General features: G+C 54.5%; 1 protein-coding gene across 1 annotated transcript; it reads left to right on the top strand.

Moving 5' to 3' along the window:
* Nucleotides 1-530: 530 nt before the first annotated feature.
* On the top strand, nt 531-9,600 carry DNPEP (aspartyl aminopeptidase). The gene is made up of 15 exons (XM_006867840.1): nt 531-556; nt 1,111-1,204; nt 1,289-1,377; nt 1,473-1,586; nt 2,623-2,748; nt 2,912-3,042; nt 3,348-3,423; nt 3,503-3,610; nt 4,712-4,789; nt 5,676-5,759; nt 6,733-6,893; nt 7,216-7,255; nt 7,373-7,474; nt 8,995-9,162; nt 9,453-9,600. The coding sequence occupies exons 1-15, from the start codon at nt 551-553 to the stop codon at nt 9,501-9,503; spliced, it is 1,428 nt and encodes a 475-aa protein (XP_006867902.1). The 5' UTR covers nt 531-550; the 3' UTR covers nt 9,504-9,600.
* The last annotated feature ends 359 nt before the right edge of the window (nt 9,601-9,959 follow it).

The raw sequence follows: 9,959 nt of genomic DNA, 5'->3' as shown, positions 1-9,959 counted from the left end.
GCCACTAAAGGACTCCTAACATACTATTAGCAGGGTGTGTAGAAAACGGTCCAGAAAAAATCTCAGAGCAGCCTACAACGGTGGTTCTAGGCCTCTGAAGTCAAATTAGTTGGGTCTAAACCCCACCTCTGCCATTTACTGCGAGAGGCAAGCTACTTGTCTCTGTATTTCAGTTTGTTCATGTATACAACGGGACAGTTAAAAAAACAAAGTTAACAGGGCAGTTCTGAAGATTAAACGAGATAATAAGCTTTATCACAAAGTTAAAGTTCATCATGAGCGCTCCAAGAACATTAGCTGTGTTGCTTTTATTTATCACAAAGGTGGTGGTGGTGACAGGGAGAAAGCACTTTGTACAGCACACGTCTCTCCGGGTGAGCTGAAGGGGGCGCGTGTTTCTGCGGCCCTGAGAACCAGGGAGAGATGCGCGTCTGTTCTAACACCTCCCAGCCGGCAGAGGGCGTCCGCCTGCAGCGGCTGCGCAAGGGGCGTGGCGGAAGGTGGGGCAAGCGCTCGGGCAGCGTGCCGACTGGGCCCTAAGCGCGGGGACATGCAGGTAGGAGGGTCCTTTCCGGGGCCGCACGAGTATCAGTCACAACTCCAGCCACAGGCCCGCGCCTACTCGGACCCGCGATCAGCCTCGTGTTGTGGTGGCGGGCGAGTCCGTCCCAAAACGAAACCAAAAGCTCTGCCCTTAGTGACCTCACCTTCCCAGGGTGGCCAAGGGTCCGCTGCGAGAGACGGGTGTGCGTTGGGGAGCGAGGATGGGGCGTGCACATGATGTCTACCAACTCAGAGTTCGGGGTCCGCTAGGGAGCTAGAGAGCCAGACCTAGACCAAGGTTTCCTAGTTGGGCGGGACGGGGGTGGGACTTAGGGAACCCCACCAAACTGAGATTGGGGGGCGGGGCATCCTGAACTTGAGACCGGCTCGAAGGGTTGGGCCTTCGAAGGGTTGGGATCTGTGGCTCTGGGTAGAGAAAAGGCGGAAGCAGAGTTCTGAGCCTTAGAGCAGTTTCATCTGGCAGTGTGTGAATAAGGGTCCTCCGAGCCTGGATAAAAGGTCAGAGGTCCCAGATCACTAAGAAGTCTGAACGTCCTGCTCCCCTAGGTGGCCATGACTGGCAGAGCCCGCAAAGAGGCGGTGCAGGCCGCAGCCCGGGAACTCCTCAAGTTTGTGAACCGGAGCCCCTCTCCCTACCACGGTAAGTGGCCAGCTCCTGGAAGGAAGGTGGGCTCGGTGTGGCCCCCACCGGTTCTATAGCTGTGAAGGTGTTCTTTCTCTACAGTTGTGGCTGAGTGCCGTAGCCGCCTCCTCCAGGCTGGCTTCCATGAACTCAAGGAGACGGACAGCTGGGATATCAAACCTGAAAATAAGGTATGTGGGGAGGAGTTGGGGGAAACAGGGCAACCAGACGGGGGTTCAGAGCCCTGTGTGCCAGCAAGCTAATCCTGCCCCACCCACTTCCCCAGTACTTTCTGACTAGGAACTCCTCCACCATCATCGCTTTTGCTGTCGGGGGTCAGTATGTTCCCGGCAATGGCTTCAGCCTCATTGGTGCCCACACGGACAGCCCCTGCCTCCGGGTAAGGAACTGGGCCTGTGCTGAGGGTGCTTGGGTGGAGGGTGTCGGGGAGTGTGAGCAGAACAGAGCTAGGATACACAAATTGTCTCTGTACAGTCAGAGTCATGGTAAGGTGCTGTAGGATTAGCACTGAACTGCTAACCACACGGTTAGTGGTTCAAACACACCAGCTGCTCCTTGGGAACCATATACAGGCTCACTGTGAGTCGGAACCCACTCAACTGCACCTAACAACAACAGTAATATTCTGTAGTGGAGCCCTGGTATGGCGCTATAGGATAAGCACTAACTGCTAACCCCAAGGTCGGGGGTTCAAACCCATCAGCCCTTTCTCAGTAACCCTGTTTGGGTCACTATGAGTCAGAACTGACTCCACCGCACTTTACAACAACATACCCCATAATATAGGAGCCCTGGTGGCCGTGTGGTTCAGGCTTTGGGCTAACTGCAAGGTCAGCAGCTTGAACCCACCAGCCCCTCCCTGGGAGAAAGATGGGGCTGTCTGCTCCCATAAAGATTTACTATCTCAAAACCCTTTATAGGGTCACTGTAAGCCAGAATCACCTCAGTGGCAGTGAGTCTGAATTGGTTTTCATACTCCGTAGAGCCTGGGTGGTATAGATGGTTACATACAGATGGTTATAACCAAAAGGCTGGTGGTTTGAATCATCACAGAGGTGCCTCAGAAGCCCTGGTGATCTCCTTTTGGAAGTTCTGAGCCATTGAAAGCCCTACGGCACACTCACATGGGATCACCGTGTGTTGGAATCCACTCAGTGACAACTGTTTTTTTTTGTGTTTTTATTCCCTGGAGCAGGAGTGAGGTAAATTAGTTGTCCTTCCTGTATACTTTGTGCCTTTCATCTGGCACTGATACTTTGCCTCTGTGTTCGTTAACATCTTCTGGTCTAAGTTCATCTCCAACCGGAAGCTAAACTTAGGAAAGACGGGCTCCAGTGCCTTGCCCAGCCCAGGTGGTAACATGAGCACATCTCATTCCGCTTTCTCTGACTTTCCTTTTCCCATCTCATGCTCAGGTGAAACGCCGTTCTCGCCGCAGCCAGGTTGGCTTCCACCAGGTGGGCGTGGAGACTTATGGTGGTGGGATCTGGAGCACTTGGTTTGACCGTGACTTGACCTTGGCTGGACGTGTCATTGTCAAGGTGGGAACTGGGGCCCTGACGATGAATGGTTCTTCCCCTTCATGGTATCCATAGTGAAGCCCCCTGGGGAAGCAGGATAGACCCCCAGGGAAGAGGAGGTCAGAAAGCTGCTTTGGTCTGGGGGGAAGGGGTATGGCCTATGCTGACAGCCAGCCTGCCACAGTGCCCCACCTCAGGCCGGCTGGAGCAGCGGCTGGTGCATGTGGACCGGCCCATTCTCCGCATCCCGCACCTGGCCATCCATCTTCAGAGAAACATCAACGAGAACTTTGGACCCAACACCGAGATGCACCTGTGAGTCAGGAGCTGGCTATGGTGGCTGAAGCCGGGAAGGGGGGGGGCAGGGGGTCAGGGTGTGGCACCGTGTGGTAGAAGAGCCCCAGTGGGGCCTGGGAGGCCACTGCCTAACAGTGGCTATGACCACATTCTATTCTTGAGTTCCATTGATGCCCAAGGGCCCTCTCAGCTCTGCCATTTGGAGAGTGAGCTAGGAGTCAGAAGGGCAAGGGCAGTACCCCCGTCAGAAGGTGCAGAGCTCAGGGATGCCCCTCCCCCACTCAGCTGTGCCTGCCACAGACCCCTCTCGTGTGTCTTCACAGTGTCCCCATTCTTGCCACCACCATCCAGGAGGAGCTGGAGAAGGGGACTCCTGAGCCAGGGCCTCTCAACTCTGTGGTAAGAATGGCCCCTATGGTAGGAGAGGGAAGAGGAGAAGAGGGGAGGGATCGTCTCTCAGCAGCCCCCTATCCTGCAGGATGACCGGCACCACTCAGTCCTCATGTCCCTGCTGTGTGCCCATCTGGGGCTGAGCCCTGAGGACATCTTAGAGATGGAGCTCTGCCTCGCAGACACCCAGCCTGCGGTGAGTAACGCTGCAGCCCGCGCCCCCCCCCCGCCAGCATGGCTCCATGTACCCTCCTCCCTGTTCTCCCCCCATACAGACCACCTCTCTTCCCCAGAGCAGTGGGTCTCATCCACCTCAGATCTGCTGCTCTGGCTCTCTGGGGTACGGCCTGGGGAGAGGTCTTTTTTACAGATCCCCAGGCAGGTCTACTGCAGGACACGGGGAGGGGTCCCTGTCCACACTTGGACCCACGCTCACTGGCTCTAAACTTCTGAGACCAAGAGGCCTGCATGTGTCCCCTTTTCTGGAACTTCTCTTTGTGTCTCTCCCAGTTCCCTTCAATAGGAGATTGCTAAAACTTTTAATGTGGCACCGATGGTTTGTCTTTGACTATAACATCATGCCTCAGTGCTGAACTGTGAACCACAAGGTCGTCAGTTCAAACCCACAAGCTGCTCCTCAGAAACCTTACACAGGGTTGCTATGAGTCAGAACCAACTCGAGTGCACTTAACAACAATACAACCCCAATATTTGGCAGTTTGAACCCATCCATTAGTGCTATAGAAGGCCTGGGAATCTGATGCCGTAAGATTGTTATTTTTTGTTGTTAAGTTCTGTCAAGTTGGTTCTGACTCATAGCAACCCTGTATAGGATGTCCAAGGAGTGGCTGGTGAATTTGAACCACCAACCTTGCAGTTCAAACCGACCTTGGGGTCCAGTGCTTATCCTGCCAGCGCCACACCAAGAAAATCCTAGGGAACAGTTCTCTGTAACTGTAACTAGAGTGGGAATTTACTCAACAGTCGTCTTGCTTTGGGGTTTGTCCTGTTTGAACCTGCACTGAGTTTCTGTTCCTTGGTTAGTCTTCTTCTTTCTGCCTTTTTGTAACCATTTAGCCCCACCCTTTCCTGCCCCAGGGGACTGGTCAGCATGCTGGACCTCCACCCTCCCAGCACCTGTCTCCATTCTCAGCTCAGCCCTGCCCTGCAGGGCCAGTAGGGTCAGGGAGAGGTTGTCCAAGAAACCAAAGGCCTGCTCAGGTGCAAGTCTTCAGAATGTGGAAAAACAGGAGCTGGGCTGGGGTTGAAGGTCAATTTGACTGTGGTATCTCCCTAGGTCCTGGGTGGGGCCTATGAGGAGTTCATCTTTGCCCCCCGGCTGGACAATCTGCACAGCTGCTTCTGTGCGCTGCAGGTGAGTGGGGCTCTGCAGGCAGCACACCATCCTGGTGGGGCAGAGGAAGGGCTGCTGGCCACCCTGTCTGCTGGGCTGGGGCTGGGTGGGTCCTGGACTCAGTTAGTACAGCCTCAGCATCACTCCCCTTGGCCCCTATCCTTACACTGGCTTGGGGCTGGGGGTGGAGGTAAGGGGAAGGCTGAGACGTTTAGGACACCAGTGTCTCATCCTGTCCCTCCTCTGATGGCTTTTTCTTAAGCCATCTGTGCTTCTGAGACAGCCTGCAGTACCACCTTATCATCCCAGGGGGCAGTATCGCCCACCTCCTGCAGCTCAGACTTACACAGCCTTCTTCCTCTTCCTTCAGACCTCAGGGGTAGTCTCTCTTCTTCCTTGTCACCTGGATTCTCCTCCTCCTTACCATCCACACCAAGACAGTTCCTCCTCTCCCTTTGCCCTCGCCCCTTCTCTGTCCTTCCCTGTCTGTCCTCTTGCTGGAGACAGACTTTGGGATATGATTGGAAGAACCAGAGCCAGGCCTGGGATCTGCACCTGTGTCTGCAGCCATGTGGCCTTGATGGAGTCACGGTCACATCTGGGGACCTCAGTCTTTTAACTGAGGCCAATCTGTCCCATGATGTCACCCTCCTTTTTGCCTTATGGAGTCTTTGTTCTCCCTCTCTATCTCCGTTTCCTCCTGCCTTTGACATGGAAAGGTGTGAGGGCATGCTCTAAGGATGGTGTCTCCCAGTCTGCCCCTCACCAGGCAGTGCCCTGAGAGGCAAGCTGGGAAGGCCATGGTGCTGGAAAACCAGTAGGGGAGTCTGAGTCTCCGAGCTGTTGGGGAGGCTGAGTTACCAAGGAAACCAGTGACAATGGTGCTCTTGTTTCCCCACTGAGCCAGGCCTTGATCGATTCCTGCGCAGCCCCTGCCTCCTTGGCCACAGAGCCCCATGTGCGCCTGATTGCACTCTACGACAATGAAGAGGTATGGGGAGGGGACCCCTCGATCATAGCCAACTTGTACCAGGTGCCCACCATGACCCAGGGTGACTCTAGAGGCGCTGCAGATGGGAGTGATTGGGGGGCAGTGGGGCATACTGCCTGGACTTCCTCAGCTACAGGGCTTCTCTCTGGCTCCTGCTTCTAATGTGACCTGAGTTCTAGTCTCTCTAGACTAGCTCCTCCAGGACAAGGAAGTGCCTCAGGACTCGACACACAGCCTGCCATTCTGCTGCCCTGTGTTACGGGCCAGGCTCAAGACACCATAGTGGAGCTTCCAAAACACATTGGCTTGAACAGATGGATGGTAGTTTTCTATCGTGTTATTGGGCAGGTCTGAGTTAGAAGTTCAGGATCGGTCTCTGCTGTCCTGAACACATGCCTTTCACCTTGAGACCCAGAATGGCAGTTCCTACTCCGTTATGCCTACACTGAGTTGTTGTTAAGTGCCGTTAAGTCGGTTCCAATTCAGCAACCCTGTATAAGGTTTCTAAGGAGCGGCTGGTGAACTTGAACCACCAACCTTGTGGTTCAAACTGACCTTGCAGTCTAGAGCATTAACCCACAGCACCACACTTAAAGAGGGAAAAGGGTGAAGGATTAGCATCTAGCCATGCCTTTTAAAGAAATCCATCTGACACTCCACGGTTTAGAACTCTTCATAACCATGTCTACATGCATCCAAGGAAAGTGACCAGTGTGGAACCTGTGCTGAGCCCCAGATGTGAAGGTTACTGGAGAAGGAAGGGGGTGGGCCATAAATGCAGTTTGACCCCAGAAGTGTCTCTGAATTACTTGGGTCCCAGCCCACCACCAGAATCCCGGAACCAGAGAGTTGCTCATAACCAGCCTCATCCCTCACCTAAGTGACTCTGGGATCCTGGGCCATTCCGGGCCTCTCGGCTTCAGCTCAGGCCCCTGACCCCAGGTCCCCAAAGTCAGCCCTCTGCTTTTGCCAGGTGGGGTCTGAGAGTGCCCAAGGAGCACAGTCCCTGTTGACAGAGCTGGTGCTGCGGCGGATCTCGGCCTCACCCCAGCACCTGACGGCCTTCGAGGAAGCTATTCCCAAGTCCTTCATGATCAGCGCTGACATGGCCCATGCAGTGCACCCCAACTACCTGTGAGTGAGATACCATGCCCCACTCGCAACCCTCACAGTCGGGCCCACATAAGCACTGGCAGGCTCCACCCTGACCCCTCCTTTCTCAGTCTGCTGGAAGGTTCACTGGGGACCTCTTGTTGCCATTGAGTAGGCCCCATGTCGTACACTGATACCTATTGTTTGCTGCTGCTTAGAGCACAGTGTTTAGAATGACTCTGAGGTCCTGTGGACTGGGCAGGACAGAATGCTGTGATCCATTAGTAATGTCTGCCCTGGGAAGGGTGGTGAGGGTTGGCAAGCCCGGCTCCTGTTTGCCATCCCTGCCCTTAACATCTTTCAGAGACAAGCATGAGGAGAACCACCGGCCTTTATTCCATAAGGTGAGACACTCCTATTCTTCTCAGGGACTTGGATGCCTGCCTAGTTCTGGGCCCTATCTCATTCCCTGGGCTTGTCACCCATCTCGTTCCTGTCTCTCTTCCCTCTCCCCACTCCAGGGCCCTGTGATCAAGGTGAATAGCAAACAGCGCTATGCCTCGAACGCGGTTTCCGAGGCCCTGATCCGAGAGGTGGCCAACAATGTCGGGGTGCCTCTACAGGTGAGAGTGGGCCCTGCCTAGGAAGGTGTATCAGAGGGAGCAGGGCGGGAGGGTACCAACTGATGGTGCCCCAGTTAGGATGGAGTCTGGGAAAGGACCTTAGTGGAGGGGGTCCCACTGGAGGGAGAGCAGAGGTTCTGGGGTATGGGCAGAGCTAGTTGTTGAGGTACTAGCTGTGACTTTGGGCAGGTCTCGTAACCTCTGAGTCTCAGTGTCCACATCTGTAAAATGAGGATGATAATGCTGCTGCCTGATTTGTGAGCATTGACAATGTAGTGTGCCTCTGGCACTTGGCGGGTTCATACTGCATCCCTCGGTTGTCCCGTCTCTCTTCTTACCCGGGAGCTTCTGTAAGGAACATTTACAGCCTCTCTCCCCCTTATCCTGGAAATCACATGTCTAATTCCTTCTCTCCCAGTGCAGAGGGGATTGTGTGTGTGTGTGTGTGTGTGTGTGTGTGTGTGTGTGTCGGGGCCCTGTGTAGTCGAGTGACTCATTGTATAACAAGCAAGTTCATGTGGAGTCAGGACTGGGACCCTGGCCTGCTGACTCCCATCAGCTCAGGGTTCTCCCTGCTCCGTAGCCCCTGCCCTGCCCATGCAGAGCTGAGGACTCCCTAATGAGAAGGAGGCAGCTCTGGGAGGATCTTATTCAAAGAATAGCAACCGTTAATACTTCGTGTGTTAGATTCTATCAGTCCCTCTTCTACACTGAAAACCCTGATTCCTAATGTCTCTATTATGAGTTCCTCAGCTTGCTTCTGACCATGTTGTTGTTAAGTGCCATTGAGTCAGTTCCAACCCATAGCGACCCTGTATAGGGTTTCCAAGGAGCCACTGATGAGCTTGAACCACTGACCTTGCAGTTCAAACGACTTTGCAGTCGGACGCGTTAGCCCACAGCGCCACACCAGGACTCCTTGCTTCTTACCATAGCACAAAGAGAATTGTTTCCAAATATCAACAGCAATATGTTTAAAACACTAACACAGCTGAGTGCTTTGTCTTTGGGAAAAGAGGGTGACAGGGATGAGTCTGTTTGGGTTTTTGAGCCCCCTTGGCTGCTGTGTGGAGAGTGGGTTATTTATGAGAGGCAGGGTAACAGTGGCTAGAGAGACTGGGACAAGTCAGACTGTATTGTGCTCTGAGGTCTGTCACTAAGGGCTGGCTTTGTGATTCACCCAGTCTCGTCCACTCTCCTGGGGAGCTGTTGCGTGTGTCAATTCCAGCTCCCGGTGCCCTGGTAGGACAGAGCAGAATGTCCTGGTTTCCTTCCTAGGCTGTAATCTGTCAGGAAGCAGATCTGCAGTGCTTTCCTCCTATGGAACTGCTGGGTGGGTTCCTACCGCCAGCCTGTTGGTTGGCAGCTGAGCACTTAACCATGGCACCAGCAGGGCTCCTTTCTCTGGGGATAGACCTGAGGGTCCCTCAGGCCCCTTCCTCTCAGCCTGGCAGGTGACTTTCTCCTTGGCCTAATGAACACACACTGTTCACGGCTCAGCATCATCTCCCCTCCCCCAGGATCTTATGGTCCGCAATGACTCCACCTGTGGGACCACCATTGGACCTATCCTGGCTTCTCGGCTGGGGTTGCGGGTCCTAGATTTGGGCAGCCCCCAACTGGCCATGCACTCCATCCGGGAGACAGCGTGCACCACGGGAGTACTCCAGACCCTCACGCTCTTCAAGGTAACTTCCATCCCAGCCCCTCACCAGGGCAGCACCAAGCCTCACTCAGTGGCTGACTTAGGTGATGGGGACTGGCTGACAGGATGCTGCCATCTGGCCAAGCAAGCCTTGGCCGGCCCCCACAGGGAAACGACAGGCAGTAGAGGGACCAGGGATGGGAAGGTGTGGCCATGGTCAAGCGATAGATAAAACAAGTCTTGTTGGCTTATGTTGGTGGAGGGTGAGTGAGCGGCAGGGCATGTCTGTCTGGTCCCCCCTCATTGTAGACCCCACTTTTCTTCCCATTTTAGGGCTTCTTTGAGCTGTTCCCTTCTCTGAACCGCAGCCTCGTAGTGGACTGAAGCCTTTTGGAAAGATGTCTCTTCCCATCCCTTTGCCTTGAGAGGGGACGTTCTCAGCTGAGCTGAAGCTGAATGATTAAAGCTGATTTTTCATTCACACTGTGCTGGGCTCGTTTGGAGAATGGAGGGGTTGGGGTGGAGCCTGGCTTGAAGCTCTGGAGCCATTAGGGTGCAGGTAGAGGCGGTCACAGTTCCTGGGAGCTGATGGGGAGGACTGAGTGCACGTCTTTTTTCTCTTTCTTGAGACCATGCCTGAGGTGGCTGATGGGTGGGATGGGTCCTAAATCTGAACATCATTTCTTCTCCCACACCCTCCTCCTTCCATCCCCCAGGTCACAGTAGTCCAGGAGCCCAGCTCGGCCCTCTGCAGTCTCTGTGCTCAGTCTTAGGCACCCCTCCAGAGCTGGCGTGGACAGCATGACTGTTTCTAGCCTGGCTGCCCTTCTCGGACCTGCA

The sequence above is a fragment of the Chrysochloris asiatica genome, unplaced genomic scaffold (genome assembly GCF_000296735.1).
Source record: "Chrysochloris asiatica unplaced genomic scaffold, ChrAsi1.0 scaffold00110, whole genome shotgun sequence".
Lineage (NCBI taxonomy): Eukaryota > Metazoa > Chordata > Mammalia > Afrosoricida > Chrysochloridae > Chrysochloris > Chrysochloris asiatica.
This window is presented reverse-complemented; position numbering and strand designations above follow the sequence as displayed.